The sequence below is a fragment of the Thalassophryne amazonica genome, chromosome 5 (assembly GCF_902500255.1).
Source record: "Thalassophryne amazonica chromosome 5, fThaAma1.1, whole genome shotgun sequence".
NCBI classification, from domain to species: Eukaryota; Metazoa; Chordata; class Actinopteri; order Batrachoidiformes; family Batrachoididae; genus Thalassophryne; species Thalassophryne amazonica.
In genome coordinates this window covers 39,753,165-39,774,404 of record NC_047107.1, presented here as the reverse complement: position 1 = coordinate 39,774,404, position 21,240 = coordinate 39,753,165, and the positions used below count along the sequence as shown (strand labels likewise).

The 21,240-nt window shown below is 40.9% G+C and overlaps 1 protein-coding gene across 1 annotated transcript in view; it reads right to left on the bottom strand.

Moving 5' to 3' along the window:
* The window catches only part of mctp1a (multiple C2 domains, transmembrane 1a), a 606,655-nt gene that overhangs the window by 275,857 nt on the left and 309,558 nt on the right, over positions 1 to 21,240 (bottom strand). Inside the window, exons 3-4 of the mRNA XM_034170058.1 lie at positions 16,747 to 16,889; positions 16,493 to 16,572 (exon numbers count right to left, since the gene is read on the bottom strand). Coding sequence (XP_034025949.1) covers positions 16,493 to 16,572; positions 16,747 to 16,889 — 223 coding nt within the window. The remainder of the gene's footprint in view (positions 1 to 16,492; positions 16,573 to 16,746; positions 16,890 to 21,240) is intronic.

Sequence of the window (21,240 nt, the reverse complement as noted above, 5' to 3'; positions counted from 1 at the left end):
ATTTTGACCTCTGTCTAAACCTTCATTGATCCCTACCTGGCTGGACCTACACCCTGGATGGCTATTATACATTTTGGATAGGCCCATGGTCACTGAGGCTGGACTGATACTGATTAGGTCAAAATTGAGACTGAGTAATGTATTAACATGATTGTACTGCACAAACACAAACATGAATGTGGCAGGCATCAACAGTAACTTTAGCTCACCACGAGGGGGGAGGCAGTGTTTTTTCCTTTATTTTGCTATTGCAAAGTGATTTTTTTTTTGGAGGGTGGACAGGGGGAATAAATGAATCGTGTAAAATTAAAGGACCTTTTTAATGTGACATTAAAGATAACATTCAATGGAAAAGCATTCCAATACAAACCAGACACACACACACACACACACACCACACACACACACACACACACACACCCACACACACACACACAACACACACACACCACACACACACACCACAACACCACACACAGAGAGAGAGAGAGAGGAGGAACCTAAATTTATGAAACAAATCATGCTTGAAGGAATAATTATATCTGTTCACCTCAAGAGGAACAATGAGTCTGTAATTCAGGTTCACACGTTATTACCCTGGAGAAAAAAGCCCTCTTCCACTTCTGCCTTCCACAAACCCATCATCTGGGAACCACAAAAGAATTACCACTTCAATTCAGTTGTGTGTGTACAGAGACCAGTGGTAAAACAATACAGGGAAATGAGTCGAGGTAATTCTTGAAAGCTGAGACTGCAAAATAAACAACAGCAACAATAAAACAGCATGCCAAACGTTCCAGCTGACATCCTTTCACATAGCAAGTGGTGATTTTCTTCAGTTCAGTTAAATCGACTGCATCTTTTACAAATTAGAAATAACACAGTGAGGAAGATGAGAAATATTCATGACTGTTTGCAATCAGAACAGTTTGTGCAGGAGATAATCAGCTTGTATACAGTCTGCTCACACCCCAATTCAGAGGAAATAACGAGGTCAAATTAAGCAGGACAGGTTGATTTTTCTCACTCAAAATAATTAGAATTAAAGTTTTATAAAAATTTGACGGTAGCACATTTTGAAATCCATAAGAATATAAATGTATCTACAAAATTCTACTAATTATACAAAATAATATATCTACTAAATTCATATCATGTCTGTGATTGAGCTGGAGATCATTCAGGCATTTAAACTTTAGACCTTTACATCAATCAGATTAGAATAGTTTCTTACCAAATGCTCGTGTGCATCAACAGTCCATCTGTGTAAGTAATATGGAGACAATCTATTTCAAATTGAAACAGTTTCATTAGCACAACTGTTTTGAGAACACTGTTGCCAAAGTAAAAGAAAAAAAAAACCTGCTATGGACATTAGGGTATGTGCATCCAGAAAGTATTCACAGGCGCTCACCATTTCCACATTTTGTTATGTTACAGCCTTATTCCAAAATGGATGATTTTTTTCCCCTTAAACCCTCCACACACACCACCCCATAATGACAATGTGAAAAAGTTATTTTTTTTATATTTTTGCTAATTCATTTAAAAACAAAACAACAACAAAACTAAGAAATCACAGTACATAAGTATTCACAGCCTTTGCCATGAGCTCAAATGAGCTCACATGTATCCTGTTTCCACTGATCATCCTTGAGCTGTTTCTACAGCTTAATTTCAGTCCACCTGGGGTAAATACAGCTGATTGAACATGATTTGGAAAGGCACACCATCTGTCTTCATATCAATCAATCAATCAATCAATCAATCAATTTTATTATATAAGTGCCAAATCACAACAAACAGTTGTCCCAAGGCGCTTATATTGTAAGGCCAGGCCATACAATAATTAGTAAAAACCCATGGTCAAACGACCCCTGTGAGCAAGCACTTGGCGACAGTGGGAAGGAAAAACTCCCTTTTAACAGGAAGAAACCTCCAGCCGAACCAGGCTCAGGAGGAGGGGCAGTCTTTCGCTGGGACTGGTTGGGGCTGAGCAAGATCAATCACTAATGAATTAAATGCAGAGTGGTGCATACAGAGCAAAAAGAAAGAAACAGTGCATCATGGGAACCCCCCAGCAGTCTAAGTCTATAGCAGCATAAATAAGGGATGGTTCAGGTCACCCGATCCAGCCCTAACTATAAGCTTTAGCAAAAGGAAAGTTTTAAGCCTAATCTTAAAAGTAGAGAGGGTGTCTGTCTCCCTGATCCGAATTGGGAGCTGGTTCCACAGGAGAGGAGCCTGAAAGCTGAAGGCTCTGCCTCCCATTCTACTCTTACAAACCCTAGGAACTACAAGTAAGCCTGCAGTCTGAGAGCGAAGCGCTCTATTGGGGTGATATGGTACTATGAGGTCCCTAAGATAAGATGGGACCTGATTATTCAAAACCTTATAAGTAAGAAGAAGAATTTTAAATTCTATTCTAGAATTAACAGGAAGCCAATGAAGAGAGGCCAATATGGGTGAGATATGCTCTCTCCTTCTAGTCCCCGTCAGTACTCTAGCTGCAGCATTTTGAATTAACTGAAGGCTTTTCAGGGAACTTTTAGGACAACCTGATAATAATGAATTACAATAGTCCAGCCTAGAGGAAATAAATGCATGAATTAGTTTTTCAGCCACTCTGAGACAAGACCTTTCTAATTTTAGAGATATTGCGTAAATGCAAAAAAGCAGTCTTACATATTTGTTTAATATGCGCTTGAATGACATATCCTGATCAAAAATGACTCCAAGATTTCTCACAGTATTACTAGAGGTCAGGGTAATGCCATCCAGAGTAAGGATCTGGTTAGACACCATGTTTCTAAGATTTGTGGGCCAAGTACAATAACTTCAGTTTTATCTGAGTTTAAAAGCAGGAAATTAGAGGTCATCCATGTCCCATATAAGGTCCCACAGTTGACAGTGCACTTCAGATCACAAACCCAAGCACAAAGTCAAAGGAATTGTCTATAGACCTCCAAGAGAGATTATCTCGTCAAAGGAATTGTCTATAGACCTCCAAGAGAGGATTATCTTGTCAAAGGAATTGTCTATAGACCTCCAAGACAGGATTATCTCAAGGCACAAATCTGGGGAAGGGTACAGACACATTTCTGCTGCTTTGAAAGTCCCAATGAGGACAGTGGCTTCAATTGAGCACAGTGGCCTCCATCATCCATAAATGGAAGAAGGTGAGATCCACCGTGACGCTTCCTAAAGCTGGCCGCACGTCTAAACTGAGCAATTTAGGGAGAAAGCCTTAGTCAGAGTCAGGGAGGTGACCAAGAATGTGATGGCCACTTTGTCAGAGCTGCAGCATTCCTTTGTGGAGAGAGGAAACCTTCCAGAAGGACATGATCTCTGCAGCAATCCACCAATCAGGCCAGTATGGTAGTGTGGCCAGATGGAAGCCACTATTTAGCAAAAGGCACATGGTAGGGTGCCTGGAATTTGCTAAAAGGCACACGAAGGACTCTCAGACCATGAGAAACAAAATTCTCTAGTCTGATGAGACAAAGATTGAACTCTTTGCCGTGAATGCCAGGTGTCATCTTTGGAGGAAACCAGGCACCATCCCTATAGTGAAGCACGGTGGTGGCAGCATCATGCTGCAGGGATGTTTTTCAGTGGCAGGAATTGGGATTGAGGAAAGATGAATGCAGCAATGTACAGAGACATCCTGGATGAAAACCTGCTCCAGAGTGCTCTTGAGCTCAGACTAGGGTGACGGTTCATCTTTCAACAGGACAATGACCCTAAGCACACAGCCAAGATATCAAAGGAGTGGCTTCAGGACAACACTGTGAATGTCCTTGAGTGGTCCAGCCAGAGTCCAGATGTGAATACGATTGAATATCTCTGGAGAGATCTCAAAACAGATGTGCACCATCGCTCCCCATCCAACCTGATGGAGCTTGACAGGTGCTGCAAAGACTAATGGGCAAAACTGCCCAAAGATAGGTGCATCAAGCTTGTGGCATAATATTCAAGAAGACCCGAGGCTGTAATTACTGGCAAAGGTGCATAAACAAAGTATTGAGCAAAGGCTGTGAATAATTTATTTCAATTTCAATTTATACATTTATATAGTGCCAAATCACAACAAAGTTGCCCCAAGGCACTTCACACAAGGTCTAACCTTATCAACCTATGTACATACTTATGTAAATGTGATTTCTTAGGGGTTTTTCTTATTTGCATTAAATTTGCAAAAATTTCAAAAAGCTTTTTTCACATTGTCATTATGGGGTATTGTGTGTAGAATTTTGAGGAAAAAAAAATTGAATTACTACCTAATGGAATAAACTGTAACGTAACAAAATGTGAAAATTGAAGCGCTGAATACTTTCCGGATACACTGTATAATGATTAAGCAGTTATTCATGCAGTATTACTGTAAAACTCTTTCATTCATTCAACATTGGAAATGACCTGTCCTACTCCATTATGAACTGATCCATATTGTATTCAGGCTAGTTGTTTTGGGAGTTATTCTTTTGAGTTTTTCATCTATTTTGTCAATAGTAGTTGCAATGTTGTTTGCTATTATGTGTTTACAGAAACTGAGATATGTGGCCTTCAGCTTGTAGAATTTAATCAGTAGGTGTCAGCATTCTGTAATGCACTGTTAAATGAAGCTTCAAATCAGAAAGCTTCTGATGAAGCAGTAGAGATATTTCACGTGACGTCATTATTCAGCGGAGCTGCATGGCACCATGACGGACCCCCACACTCTTGTTATAAAGCAGACAGGTAAACATTTAAAGCTCCGGTCACACAAAACTAACAAGGACACCAAAGCCAAGACGAAACAAGAAATCTGGACTTACATTGACTTTGGAGACATTGTTTAACAGTCATTCAGCTTCGTTTTGTAGCTGGCGCTTCATCAGAATTTTCAAACTGTCGAAAAATGTGAACGAATCCCGACGACAACTTCAATTCGTCCGTAATCCGTTTGCTTTCTGTCTTGAAGGTTCCTCATTGTTTGCGTAGTTCCCGAACTGTCAACGTTCTGTTTGATTGTCGTCCAACTTCCTCCAACCTCCCAAGTCCGACATCTTGCACAAACACTGACAATATCTGAACGGATCAGTGACTAAAGATCCGACGAGCTGAACATGACTCGTCCATGTGTGGGACGAAAAGCACATTGTCATTCAGAAACAAGCAGCAAGAACATTTTATCAACTACTTTACCTGTTTGCACATGTTCGCATGCTGTCTGTGGCTGGAGAGGCTGTGCGCAGACACACAAAAGGCTGGCACATTCCAGCCACAGACAGCATGCGAATGTGTGTGCGCACATGCTGTTTTGACCTGTTGTCAAGACAACTCTCACACCTGCAGGTGCTGTGCAGAGCGGACGTTGGCTGCAGAATAATTACAGGCTGGCACTCGGTCTGATACCTGCTGTCAAGTAATGTCATCATCAATGTTTCGTTTTGATTTTGTTTAAAGTGTCAAGGTCCCCGATCGCGTCGTTTTTCTGTTGTTAGTTTCGGTTTTGTTTCGTTCTTTTATGCGCTCTGGACTCGCAGGCTTTTCGGTGATGGGAGAAGTGCCGGCCCTTTTGTCCACTTTTTCTTGACGATTTGTGACTTTTTTTCATCAGCTATCTGTTGTGAGGGCCGCCAGAAGAGGAGGTACTGCTGGCCCACCACCAGAGGGCGCCCTGTCTGGAGTGCGGGCTCCAGGCACCAGAGCCGCCTCACAGGAGCAGCCAGGGTGACAGCTGTCACGCATCACCTGCAACAGCTGTTACCAATCATCTGATCGGCAGGAGTATATCAGCAGGACGACGTCTCCACCTCTTTGCCGAGATATCGTTTCTACCGAGAAGGTAACGTACTCAGCTAACTGTTTGACAGTGATCTTTGTGACTTTGTGCATTTCTCTGAGAGAACTTCCCAACGAGAGGTGGAGGTAGCTTACCTGCCGTTCGGATTCCTGGGTGCGAACGCGCCCTCCTTTAACTGTTCTTTATTCCTCGCCAGCATACCAGGTCCGACACGCGGAGGCAGTGGCCACCTGGGAGTTCGGGACTTGGCGGCTCCAGTATTCCCGGGGTCTGGTGGCGGAGGAAACCGTGTGGTTCCAGTTCTACTTTGGAGAGGCGTCTCCTATCTTCGAGCCTGCCCACACAACACCTGTGTGAATTTGACTTTGTCCTTTATTGTAATCTGTTGTCCTTGTTGTGCATATTCACAACAGTAAAGTGTGTTATTTGACCTATTCCATTGTCCGTTCATTTGCGCCCCCTGTTTGGGTCCGTGTACTTACACTTTCCCAACACTATCGCCGTGTGCCATGTGACCGGGCCCTAAAATAGAGGGGAGGTGCAAAAAATGCCACTTTGTGCCATATTTAGGTGCATGCACAAGCAAGCCAGAAAAGCCAGAGTTGTCTTTTCACAGAGTGCCATCAGTAATAAGAATCACGTTTACAGGTATTATACCAAAGGGACCCATTACTTATGCAACCCATCATCTTGGCTTTCATATTTTTAAATGTTTATATTGAGAAGCTTGATTTACGTTTTGTATTTGAAATGGCATAAAACAAATTAAAATGTGTGAAATACCAAAGCACCCAATACTTTTGGAGGGCACTGTATTGAGGCACACACTAAACACTTCTGTGTTCTTCGCTATAACTGCAAATCAAAGAAGAGTCTGGACCTGAAGATTTGTTTTCTAACAGTCAGCGGAAATCAGGGTTGAAGATACTTACAGCAGCATCTGGTGTCCAAACTGAACTACACAAACATATGTGGAATACATTTGGTCACAGGTGACATTTTTGAAATATTTATTAAGTCAATCAATCAATCAATCAATTTTTTTTTATATAGCGCCAAATCACAACAAACAGTTGCCCCAAGGCGCTTTATATTGTAAGGCAAGGCCATACAATAATGATGTAAAACCCCAACGGTCAAAACGACCCCCTGTGAGCAAGCACTTGGCTACAGTGGGAAGGAAAAACTCCCTTTTAACAGGAAGAAACCTCCAGCAGAACCAGGCTCAGGGAGGGGCAGTCTTCTGCTGGGACTGGTTGGGGCTGAGGGAGAGAACCAGGAAAAAGACATGCTGTGGAGGGGAGCAGAGATCGATCACTAATGATTAAATGCAGAGTGGTGCATACAGAGCAAAAAGAAACAGTGCATCATGGGAACCCCCCAGCAGTCTACGTCTATAGCAGCATAACTAAGGGATGGTTCAGGGTCACCTGATCCAGCCCTAACTATAAGCTTTAGCAAAAAGGAAAGTTTTAAGCCTAATCTTAAAAGTAGAGAGGGTGTCTGTCTCCCTGATCTGAATTGGGAGCTGGTTCCACAGGAGAGGAGCCTGAAAGCTGAAGGCTCTGCCTCCCATTCTACTCTTACAAACCCTAGGAACTACAAGTAAGCCTGCAGTCTGAGAGCGAAGCGCTCTATTGGGGTGATATGGTACTACGAGGTCCCTAAGATAAGATGGGACCTGATTATTCAAAACCTTATAAGTAACGAAGAGAATTTTTAAATTCTATTCTAGAATTAACGGAAGCCAATGAAGAGAGGCCAATATGGTGAGATATGCTCTCTCCCTTCTAGTCCCCGTCAGCACTCTAGCTGCAGCATTTTGAATTAACTGAAGGCTTTTTAGGAACTTTTAGGACAAACCTGATAATAATGAATTACAATAGTCCAGCCTAGAGGAATAGCATGAATTAGTTTTTCAGCATCACTCTGAGACAAGCCTTTCTGATTTAGAGATATTGCTAAATGCAAAAAAGCAGTCCTACATATTTGTTTAATATGCGCTTTGAATGACATACCTGATCAAAAATGACTCCAAGATTTCTCACAGTATTACTAGAGGTCAGGGTAATGCCATCCAGAGTAAGGATCCTGGTTAGACACCATGTTTCTAAGATTTGTGGGGGCCAAGTACAATAACTTCAGTTTTATCTGAGTTTAAAAGCAGGAATTAGAGGTCATCCATGTCTTTATGTCTGTAAGACAATCCTGCAGTTTAGCTAATTGGTGTGTGTCGTCTGGCTTCATGGATAGATAAAGCTGGGTATCATCTGCGTACAATGAAAATTTAAGCAATACCGTCTAATAATACTGCCTAAGGGAAGCATATATAAGTGAATAAAATTGGTCCTAGCACAGAACCTTGTGGAACTCCATAATTAACTTTAGTCTGTGAAGAAGATTCCCCATTTACATGAACAAATTGTAATCTATTAGACAAATATGATTCAAACCACCGCAGCGCAGTGCCTTTAATACCTATGGCATGCTCTAATCTCTGTAATAAATTTTATGGTCAACAGTATCAAAAGCAGCACTGAGGTCTAAAAACAGAACAAGCACAGAGATGAGTCCACTGTCCGAGGGCCATAAGAAGATCATTTGTAACCTTCACTAATGCTGTTTCTGTACTATGATGAATTCTAAAACCTGACTGAAACTCTTCAAATAGACCATTCCTCTGGCAGATGATCAGTTAGCTGTTTTACAACTACCCTTTCCAAGAATTTTTGAGAGAAAAGGAAGGTTGGAGATTGGCCTATAATTAGCTAAGATAGCTGGGTCAAGTGATGGCTTTTTAAGTAATGGTTTAATTACTGCCACCTTAAAAGCCTGTGGTACATAGCCAACTAACAAAGATAGATTGATTCATATTTAAGATCGAAGCATTAAATAATGGTAGGGCTTCCTTGAGCAGCCTGGTAGGAATGGGGTCTAATAACATGTTGATGGTTTGGATGAAGTAACTAATGAAAATAACTCAGACAGAACAATCGGAGAGAAAGAGTCTAACCAATACCGGCATCACTGAAAGCAAGCCAAGATAACGATACGTCTTTGGGATGGTTATGAGTAATTTTTTTCTCTAATAGTTAAAATTTTGTTAGCAAAGAAAGTCATGAACTCATTACTAGTTAAAGTTAATGGAATACTCAGCTCATAGAGCTCTGACTCTTTGTCAGCCTGGCTGCAGTGCTGAAAAGAAACCTGGGGTTGTTCTTATTTCTTCAATTAGTGATGAGTAGAAAGATGTCCTAGCTTTACGGAGGGCTTTTTTATAGAACAACAGACTCTTTTTCCCTAAGTGAAGATCTTCTAAATTAGTGAGACGCCATTTCCTCTCCAACTTACGGGTTATCTGCTTTAAGCTACGAGTTTGAGAGTTATACCACGGAGTCAGACACTTCTGATTTAAAGCTCTCTTTTTCAGAGGAGCTACAGCATCCAAAGCTGTCTTCAATGAGGATTAAAACTATTGACGAGATACTCTATCTCCCTTACAGAGTTTAGGTAGCTACTCTGCACTGTGTTGTTATATGGCATTAGAGAACATAAAGAAGGAATCATATCCTTAAACCTAGTTACAGCGCTTTCTGAAAGACTTCTAGTGTAATGAAACTTATTCCTACTGCTGGGTAGTCCATCAGAGTAAATGTAAATGTTATTAAAAATGATCAGACAGAAGGGAGTTTTCAGGGAATACTGTTAAGTCTTCTATTTCCATACCATAAGTCAGAACAAGATCTAAGATATGATTAAAGTGGTGGGTGGACTCATTTACTTTTTGAGCAAAGCCAATAGAGTCTAATAATAGATTAAATGCAGTGTTGAGGCTGTCATTCTCAGCATCTGTGTGGATGTTAAAATCGCCCACTATAATTAAGTGACAGAAGTAGTGATAGCAATATGTAAGCATGGGTTTTTATGATCTTTTTACTATACATTTTAATTTTAATGTTTATATGACATTGGACATTTAAAAAAAAATAAGAGCACACTCGAGAGGGTGTTAAAATTTTGAGGAAAAAGTAAAAATTTAAAAGGAAAAAGTCGTGGATTTACCAGAAAACAGTCAGAAGATTAATCTGTGTTCAATACTTTCTCAAAAACCCAAGGATCTTGTCGTTCAGTCACATGTTTGTTTACACCCAAAATAAATATACGCAAAGCCATGAAATGCGGAAGTGAAGTGTGTGATGTCATGCTGACTAGAAGGACAGGGCTGTTACAATATCATACAACCAACATTCACAATTAAACATTATTTTAATAGTTTGTTTATCATATGTCTGCCCGGAAAGTGATTTATGAGGCACAGAGAAGTGAAGTAAAGATGACAAAACAGAAAGAGCTGCACAAAACTTCACTGCAAGTCTTCATAACAAATGCTAACCCAGTGCCCACAAAATGGAACCATCTTGAACTTACTATCCAGCAGGTAACACCTCACCATTTTTCTCAATAAATGCATTTCTAAAATCTGACATGACATTTTCTCCAGATGTCAGTAACAACCCAAATAATAGACACATATAAAGAAACCAAAACAAAAAATAAGTACAGATGTATAATGTGAAATGACACAGGAAAAAAGTATCAAACACATGAAGAAAGGGAGGTGCAAAAGGGCATGGAGAACCGACACCAGCTGAAACCTTGCTTTCTCATTACTGATAGATTTCACCTTGTCAGTGCTTATTAATAGCAGCAGGTTCAGTCCCAGCTGATGGCCTATAAAAAGGTGTTTCATTACCAAGGTGTCACACAAGCAACATCTCATGATGGGTAAAAAGCAAAGAGCTCTCTTAAGATCTTTGCAGCCTTATTATTGCAAACATACTGATGGCATTGGTACAGAAGGAGGTCTAAACTTCCAAATGTTCTAGTGAGCACTGTGGGGCTGTTAAAACGAAGTGGGAAAGAACATCCTTCACCATAAATAGGCCCCGACCAGGTGGTCCTCGCAAAATTTCTGACAGAGGACTGAAAAGAATTATCAGAAGAGTTGCACAAGAACCAAGGACTACTTGAAGAATTGTTTCAAACAAAACAATAATTTGGCCTGTATGGACACTCACCACACAAGACTCCATTGCTGAAGAAAAAGCATGTTGAAGCAGATGTACAGTACCTTTCAGTGCAGTGATGACCAATCTGTACTTGTGGAAGTGTGTGTGTTTGTGTGTGTGTGTGTGTGTGGTGGGGGGGGAGTCAGGGAAAATGGGGGTATCTGACATTATTTATTAGTCTAGCTGCGGATGGAAAGAAGCTGTTTTTGTGTCTTGGGGTTTTAGTCCTGATGGCCCTCAGCTGTCTGCCAGAGGGGAGGGTGAAAAAAACGTTTGTGTCCTGGGTGAGAGGAATCGACCACTATCTTCCTTGCTTGCTTCAGGCCCTGGAGTTGTACAGGTCCTGTAGGGATGGATGATTACAATCAATCACCTTTCTTCTGCATGATGATACGCTGCAGTCTGCTCCTGTCCTCAGCAGCGGCAGCAGCGTACCAGACGGTGATGGAAGAGGAGATGATGGACTCAATGATGGCAGTGTAGAAGTTCACAATCATTGTTTTTGGCAGGTTCAACTTCCTCAGCTGCCACAGAAAGTACATCCTCTGTTGTGCTCTCTAGATGAGAGAGCTGATGTTGAGCTCCCACTTGAGGTCCTGGATGATGATGATCCCAGGTAATGGAAGGACTCCACAATGGTGACTGAGGAGTCACACAGGGTGATGGGTTGGCCAGTATTTGGTTCTTTCTTAAGTCAACAACCATCTACACTGTCTTGAGGGCATTGAGCAGCAGGTTGTTCTGTCTGCACCAGGACAACAGGTGATCGATCTACCGTCTGTAGGCTGACTTGTCCCCATCAGAGATGAGTCCGATGAGGGTTGTGGCGTCCATAAACTTCAGGAGCTTTACAGACTGGTGACTGGAGGTGCAGCTGTTGGTGTACAGGTAAATGGTGAATGGTAAATGGATTGCATTTATATAGCACTTTTCCATCTGCATCAGATGCTCAAAGCACTTTACATATGAATGCCTCACATTCACCCCAATGTGAGGCTGCTGCCATGCAAGGTGCCCACTGCACACCAGGAGCAACTAGGGGATTAAGGACCTCTTGCCCAAGGGCCCTTAGTGATTTTTCGGTCAGGCTGGGATTTGAACCGAGTCCAAAGCTTAACCACTAGACCATCACCTCCCCTAGGTAGAAGAGTAGAGTGGAAGAACGCAGCCTTGGGGGATCCGGTACTGATGGACCATGTATTGGAGACATGCCCTCCTAGCTTCAACATGCTGCCTCTTGTTGGACAAGAAGTCAGTGATCCACCTGCAGTGTAGTCGGGCACGTCAAGCTCAGAGAGCTTGGCCTGCAGCAGGGGCGGATGATCATATTGAAAGCAGAGCTGAAGTCCACAAACAGAATCCTGGCATAGGTTCCTGGGGAGTCCCAAATGCTGAAGGTAAGATGTGGAGGGTCGTGTTGACAGCGTCGTCTACTGAACCTGTTGGTTCTGTAGGTGAACAGTAGGGGATTGAGGTGTGGGTCAGAGATGGCCTTGGAGGTGTGTCAGGACAAGGCCGCTTAAAGTTTTTCATCACCACAGAGGTCAGGGTGACGGGTCTGGAGTCATTAAGTCCTGAAGTTCTTTGTTTTTTGGGGGATGGGATGATGGTGGAGGCATGTCTCCAGTGAGGTGTTGAAGATGTCTGTGAACACCGGGGACAGTTGGTCTCTATAGTTTTTCAACATGGATGGGGAGACAAGACTCAGGTCTGGCTGCTTTGCATTATCATGTTTCTTGAAGACCCTGTTGACATCCCTCTCATCAATGGAGAGAAGTGTGGTGAGGCAGGAGGTGCTGGTGGGTTGGAGCTGATGATTGTTGTTGGGAATGGCAGTAGGGCTGTCATCTGCAGTAAAACTCATTCAGTTGGGTTTGCTAAATGAGGGTCCTTGCCAGAGTGGAGGAGGTTTGGTTTGTAGGTGGTGATTTTTCTGAGACCTTTCCAGACAGAAGTGTAGTCATTGGCTGAGAACTGATGTTGGTGTTTCTCAGAGTACAGCTGTTTAGCTTCCCTGACTGCCTTCCCAAACCTGTGCCCGCTCTTGAAAGCCTCCTCCTTCTGCGTCCTCAAGCTGATGAATGAAGTCACACCATCTGTGCACTCATCCAGACTGTTGACATTGATAGGAAAGCCTGGATCCTAAAGAACCAGGGGAAGTTGCAGGCAACATGGACTTCAAGTTGTAAAATTTTTGTCAAGCTGAATGGATCGCCAGAGGAGGCAAAAGTTTTGGTCCACAGGGATATCGAGGAGATTGACAAATTCACATGAGCATTATAGTGTTAGAGATGGGAACACTGGGGATATTAAGTCACAGATGGGATGGCACAGACTGTAAGTACGACCCAATAACTCCTCCAAATATTACTCCAACATCTATGATAGTGGACTGTAATAAGCTGGAACTGAAAACGTTTAACTATACAGAGTAACAGTAGACAGGACATGGAGGAGGAATATTGACTCGGAAAATAATTATCATTGATAACTGCTGCTATTACACAGAGGAGCAGAATATCAGGACAGTTAAAGCAGATAATACATTTTCCATTTACATTTTAATAGTCAAAGCTTATATGAAAACTTCAACAGCATCAAAGACTATCTAGGGCAGTTCTCACATTGATTCAGTATACAACCCTAATTCCAATGAAGTTGGGACATTGTGTAAATATAAATTAAAACAGAATACAATGATTTGCAAATCCTCTTCAAGCTTTATTCAATTGAATATACCACAAAGACAAGATATTTAATGTTCAAACTGATAAACTTTATTATTTTTGTGCAAATATTTGCTCATTTTGAAATGGATGCCTGCAACATGTTTCACAAAAATTGAGACAGTGGTATGTTTACCACTGTGTTACATCACCTTTCCTTGTAACAACACTCAATAAGCGTTTGGGAACTGAGAACACTAATTGTTGAAGCTTTGTTGGTTGAATTCTTCCATTCTTGCTTGATGTACGACTTCAGTTGTTCAACAGTCTGAGATCTCCGTTGTCGTATTTTGCTCTTCATAATGCACCACACATTTTCAATAGGCGACAGGTCTGGACTGCAGGCAGGCCAGTCTTGTACCCACACTCTTTTACTACGAAGCCACGCTGTTCTAACACGTGCAGAATATGGCTTGGCATTGTCTTGCTGAAATAAGCAGGGCGTTCCCCGAAAAAGATGTTGCTTGGATGGCAGCATGTGTTGCTCCAAAACCTGGATGTACCTTTCAGGATTGATGGTGCCATCACAGATGTGTAAGTTGCCCATGCCATGGGCACTAACATACCCTCCATACCAACACAGATGCTGGCTTTTGAACTTTGCACTGTTAACAATCTGGATGGTCTTTTTCCTCTTTTGTTCGGAGGACACAACGTCCATGATTTCCAAAAACAATTTGAAACATGGACTCATCAGACCACAGCACACTTTTCCACTTTGCGTCTGTCCATTGATGAGCTCAGGCCCAGAGAAGACAGCAGTGTTTTGGATGCTGTTGATGTATGGTTTTCGCTTTGCATGGCGGAGTTTTAACTTGCACTTGTAGATGTAGCGACAAACTGTGTTAACTGATAATGGTTTTCTGAAGTGTTCCTGAGCCCACGTGGGAAGATCCTTTACACAATGATGTTGGTTTTAAATGCAGTGCTGCCTGAGGGATCGAAAGTCACGAGCATTCAATGTTGGTTTTCGGCCTTGATGCTTACATGTAGAAAAGTTCTTTGAATCTTCTGATTATATTATGGAACTGTAGATGATGGAATCCCTAAATTCCTTGTAACTGAACGTTGAGAAACATTGTTCTTAAACTGCTGGATTATTTGTTCATGCAGTTGTTCACACAGTGGTGATCCTCACCCCATCTTTGCTTCTGAACGGTTGAGAGTTTTGGTGTTGTTACTTTATACCGTCATGACACTCACCTGTTTCCAGTTAGGTGTTCTTTGAGCATTCATCAACTTTCCCAGTGTTTGTTGCCCCGTCCCCACTTTTTTGAAATGTGTTGCAGGCATCCATTTCAAAATGAGCAAATATTTTCATGAAAACAAAAAAGTCTATCAGTTTGAACATTAAATATCTTGTCTTTGTGGTATATTCAATTGAATATAGGTTAAAGAGGATTAGCACATCATTGTATTCTGTTTTTATTTATATTTTACACAATGCCCCAACTTCATTGGAATTGGGGTTGTAGAATGTATAACAATAGGCAGGTACTGAAGAAATCAGAGGACTGGGGAGAAATCCAGTTGTGTTAATCCGATTTCTCATAATCAGATATGGTTATCGGATAAAGCACACTGGATTTTACCGTTTACCTGACCACTTAATAATCAGATAACAGCCAATGAACAGATAGCAACCAGAATTTTATGTGCAGGTAAATGGGGCCATTGAGTAGCTTCTAAATCACTTGCAACAGAGTGAGTGGAGTCAGGCTATTCTGTGTTTCGCACTTGTGAAATCTTGTGCCGTCTGGCGGTCCGTGACTCATGCAAGAGGCTGTTTCAGCAGAGTTCCGGTTTAGAACATAATGTAAACACACGTCGTGAAGCGTAGACAACAAGCCAACATCGGGGCACAGCAGAAGTTTATCACAGGTGCTACAACTGCTATAGTGAACCCTCTCAACTTGAGAGAACGTGTCATCATCATAATCACTCATGAACTCACTGAATCGACGCTATTCACATCTTCACTTTGCCATTGTTTACATCAGCTGTGAGGCAGCAGAACTCTGCTGGCACTGTGGTGCATTCTGGGAAGTGTAGGCGGCTACCAGGGGGATTGTGGGAAACTACGAAACACCGAATAAACTTTGTACATTCACACTTCTGTACTTTAAAGGTTGCAGTTCTTGGGGGGGGGGCTTACTGGCTATGGGAGACCCAAGTATTTGCCTGCTTTGCTTGCCAGCAAGTAACACCTTTGGACTGAACCCTCCAGTGCTGGGAGAAGATAGCACTGCAGGATGCACAGCTAACTGCTACTGCAGGAAAAGACTCAAAACATGTATGATTTTAGGGTTTACAAATATTTGTGACCATTAACTTTTGCAAAAAAGTTAGGGAAACTAAATCTGGCGTAAGCTAATTGATCCAACAATGACTTTCAAAGTTAGCTGAAAAGCTAATTTGTTCATGAAAATTTAGCTTCACTAATTAGCAAGAGCAGAATTGTACCTGGTGGCATGGTGGTTTGTTGGTTTGGACTGTTGCCTCACAGGCGTCCTGTCCAGGGTATACCCTGCCTCTCACTCTATGACTGCTGGGATAGGTTCCAGCCAACCCCCATGACCCTTAATTGGAGTAAGCGGGTATAGAAAATAAATGAATGAATGAGAACTATGCCCACCACGAGGAGCAAGTGTGTTTGATGGTACTATATCTCTCTTTTTTATTTATTTATTTATTTTTTTAACGGTTCTTTCATTTCCAAAGCCTAGATCTGGTGGCCATCAAGGTCAGTTCTAACAAGCCATGTAAACTTAAAACAAACAAACCACACTGTTGAAAACACAACCTCATTGGCAAAAATGAAAATGGCAATGGATAAAAAGGAAGGTTGTCATGGTAAAAGTGACAGAAGTAAGCAAAGAAACAGAATTTGTAAAAGGCAGGAACAAGACCTCAGATGTTCCAGGGATTCCAGGTAGAGGTAAGCTGAGCCCATGAAATCATCCTGAAGCCCAAAATCATAGTCGAAAACCTACAGAGACACAATACAGGAGCTTTTAGCAAATCAACATGGTAATGCTGATGTTTGTTCTGGACATCATTTGAATGGCTTCACTTTGAACTGAACAGTGTCCCAGGAAATTTTGCAAATCAAATATCAACAGTCACCTTACAAGTAAAGCAGCAGAGCAATACTGAGGGTTACCTTGACGTAGAGTGGGTCCCTCAGAGTTTCCACCAGAAGGCTGACTCTCTCATCCCAGACCGGGTTCAGGTTCTTGTGGATGGTCTTACTCCTGAACACCTCCTTCCCTGCAATCTTAAACTTTACATATGGGTCGCTGGTCCCTGAGGGCAACAAAGCAGATACACAAATACAGTCAAACAGAGGACTGTAAAGAATCTGTCATGTATACGCTCATCATACTGTGAATAGATCTTTAAAATGAACTAAGCAATTAGACAATCACAGTTTATCTGCTTGGTCTGACTTCAGCTGAATGCCATGTAGTCTGTGGTTCAGTTCATTTAACACATTCATCAGATATTCAATCCTTTACAGATACAACAGTGAGAAAACAACACACACACACACACACACACACACACACACACACACACACACACACACACACACACACACACACACACACACACACACACACACACACACACACACACACACACACACACACACCGAAAGTCATCAGATTGTTTATCATAACTAAATAAAAGATTACAAATCATATTTACTGAAATGGCAATAAAAAAACACATTTCACTTATTTTTACACTGCAAAAACTGATATCTAAGAAAGTAAAAAGGACTTGTTTAAAGAAAATTTAACTTAATTTTTGTCTAAATAGTCTTGTCATAATAATCTTGTCAGCATTTTTTACATAAGAAAAAATGTGTTATTTTGGGAAAATGTATTTCAGTTTTTCTTAAGTTTTTTTTTTCCCCCAGCTCATATCAAGCTGTATTTAACCAGTAACAAGGAAAGGCAATGGATTTCAAATCATTCAAGCAAAGGAACAAGATTACTTTCCTTATTTTAAGACAGAGGCTAATCTTAAAATAAGAATTCTGTCTGGTTTTAAGGAACATTTTGATTATTCAGTGCCTGGACATTTTGCTAGTTTTGAGAATTCTAACCAAGTAAATTTTTCTTACCCCATTAATAGATTTTGTTTGCTTAATACAAGACAATTTGGCTAGATTTTGTATTATTTGGCTTATTTGGAGAGGGACAGTTTTTGCAGTGTACAATAAAACCTTACCATGATATCAGTCAGTTCCATAAATCTTTAAACATTCGTACCTCAGTGTACACAGCAACAATAATCAAACAACAATAAACAACTGCTGAAGTTTTTAGCTTACACATTAAAGTGTGCACGATCATTACTCATCGTAAAGTGTTGTTTGAGCTACTGTTTGTAAAGAAACCATTGGAAATGGAGCGCGTGTGTGTGTGTGTGTGTGTGTGTGTGCGCGCGCGCAGATTAGGTAGCATTTCAAATTTCAGAATGCACAAAATGTACATTTGTATCATTTGCAATTCCAATAATTTCTAATTTCATCTCTTGCTCCAGATAATAACTGGCACTGCTTCTTGAAGAAAACCGCACGAAGGAACAGGAACACTGTGCAAATGTAACCTTAGAAGAGCTCAGTAGAATTTTTATTATATTAGGTATTTTATTTGAAATGTTCAAACATTTTTACTCCAACAAAAACTCAAAATGGGATTTTGGCAGTTTTTCATTCAAACCAATTAGCACAATGGCTGCACCTTCCTTTTTTAAATAGAGCAGCTAGTTGAAGGTTTGCCTCTGTTCTTATGTGCCTAAAACCTTTGCTTGCCTAACAGCAAGAAGGCTGTGGATTTGTTTCCCACCTATAGCCTTTCTGTGTGGAGTTTGCATGTTCTCTCTGGGTGCTCTGGCTTCCTCCCACTTCTAAAGACCATTTTGCTGTTTTTACCCCATAACTCCATAACATTCAGTCATAGTTGGCCCAAACTACACCTTTTTGGAATCTTTATGATCAGACAAATAATGTGGTATAGTTTTAACATGATTGGAGCATTTTTAAATTTTGACCTCTGTCTAAACCTTCATTGATCCCTACCTGGCTGGACCTACCACCCTGGGATGGCTATTATACATTTTTGGATAGGCCATGGTCACTGAGGCTGGACTGATACTGATTAGGTCAAAATTGATGACTGAGTAATGTATTAACATGATTGTACTGCACAAACACAAACATGAATGTTGCAGGCATCACACAGTAACTTTAGCTCACCACGAGGGGGAGGCAGTGTTTTTCCTTTATTTTGCTATTGCAAAGTGATTTTTTTTTTGGAGGGGTGGACAAGGGGGAATAAATGAATCGTGTAAAATTAAAGGACCTTTTTAATGTGACATTAAAGATAACATTCAATGGAAAAGCATTCCAATACAAACACAGCACACACACACACACACACACACACACACACACACACACACACACACACACACACACACACACACACACACACACACACACACACACACACACACACACACAGAGAGAGAGAGAGAGGAACCTAAATTTATGAAACAAATCATGCTTGAAGGAATAATTATATCTGTTCACCTCAAGAGGAACAATGAGTCTGTAATTCAGGGTTCACACGTTATTACCCTGGAGAAAAAAAGCCCTCTTCCACTTCTGCCTTCCACAAACCCATCATCTGGGAACCACAAAAGAATTACCACTTCAATTCAGTTGTGTTGTGTACAGAGACCAGTGGTAAAACAATACAGGGAAATGAGTCGAGGTAATTCTTGAAAGCTGAGACTGCAAAATAAACAACAGCAACAATAAAACAGCATGCCAAACGTTCCAGCTGACATCCTTTCACATAGCAAGGTGATTTTCTTCAGTTCAGTTAAATCGACTGCATCTTTTTACAAATTTAGAAATAACACAGTGAGGAAGATGAGAAATTATTCATGACTGTTTGCAATCAGAACAGTTTGTGCAGGAGATAATCAGCTTGTATACAGTCTGCTCACACCCCAATTCAGAGGAAATAAAGAGGTCAAATTAAGCAGGACAGGTTGATTTTTCTCACTCAAAATAATTAGAATTAAAGTTTTATAAAAATTTGAGGTAGCACATTTTGAAATCCATAAGAATATAAAATGTATCTACAAAATTCTACTAATTATACAAAATAATATATCTACTAAATTCATATCATGTCTGTGATTGAGCTGGAGATCATTCAGGCATTTAAACTTTAGACCTTTACATCAATCAGATTAGAATAGTTTCTTACCAAATGCTCTGTGCATCAACAGTCCATCTGTGTAAGTAATATTGGAGACAAATCTATTTCAAATTGAAACAGTTTCATTAGCACAACTGTTTTGAGTACACTGTTGCCAAAGTAAAAGAAAAAAAAAAAACCTGCTATGGTACATTAGGTGTACTGTGCATCCAGAAAGTATTCACAGCGCTTCACCATTTCCACATTTTGTTATGTTACAGCCTTATTCCAAAATGGATGATTTTTTTCCCCTTAAACCTCAACACACAACACCCCATAATGACAATGTGAAAAAGTTATTTTTTTTTATATTTTTGCTAATTCATTTAAAAAACAAAACAACAACAAAACTAAGAAATCACAAGTACATAAGTATTCACAGCCTTTGCCATGAAGCTCAAAATTGAGCTCACATGTATCCTGTTTCCACTGATCATCCTTGAGCTGTTTCTACAGCTTAATTTCAGTCCACCTGGGGTAAATACAGCTGATTGAACATGATTTGGAAAGGCACACATCTGTCTTCATATCAATCAATCAATCAATCAATCAATCAATTTTATTTATATAGTGCCAAATCACAACAAACAGTTGTCCCAAGGCGCTTTATATTGTAAGGCAAGGCCATACAATAATTACGTAAAAACCCCAATGGTCAAAACGACCCCCTGTGAGCAAGCACTTGGCGACAGTGGGAAGGAAAAACTCCCTTTTAACAGGAAGAAACCTCCAGCAGAACCAGGCTCAGGGAGGGGCAGTCTTCTGCTGGGACTGGTTGGGGCTGAGCAGAGATCAATCACTAATGATTAAATGCAGAGTGGTGCATACAGAGCAAAAAGAGAAAGAAACAGTGCATCATGGGAACCCCCCAGCAGTCTAAGTCTATAGCAGCATAAATAAGGGATGGTTCAGGGTCACCCGATCCAGCCCTAACTATAAGCTTTAGCAAAAAGGAAAGTTTTAAGCCTAATCTTAAAAGTAGAGAGGGTGTCTGTCTCCCTGATCCGAATTGGGAGCTGGTTCCACAGGAGAGGAGCCTGAAAGCTGAAGGCTCTGCCTCCCATTCTACTCTTACAAACCCTAGGAACTACAAGTAAGCCTGCAGTCTGAGAGCGAAGCGCTCTATTGGGGTGATATGGTACTATGAGGTCCCTAAGATAAGATGGGACCTGATTATTCAAAACCTTATAAGTAAGAAGAAGAATTTTAAATTCTATTCTAGAATTAACAGGAAGCCAATGAAGAGAGGCCAATATGGGTGAGATATGCTCTCTCCTTCTAGTCCCCGTCAGTACTCTAGCTGCAGCATTTTGAATTAACTGAAGGCTTTTCAGGGAACTTTTAGGACAACCTGATAATAATGAATTACAATA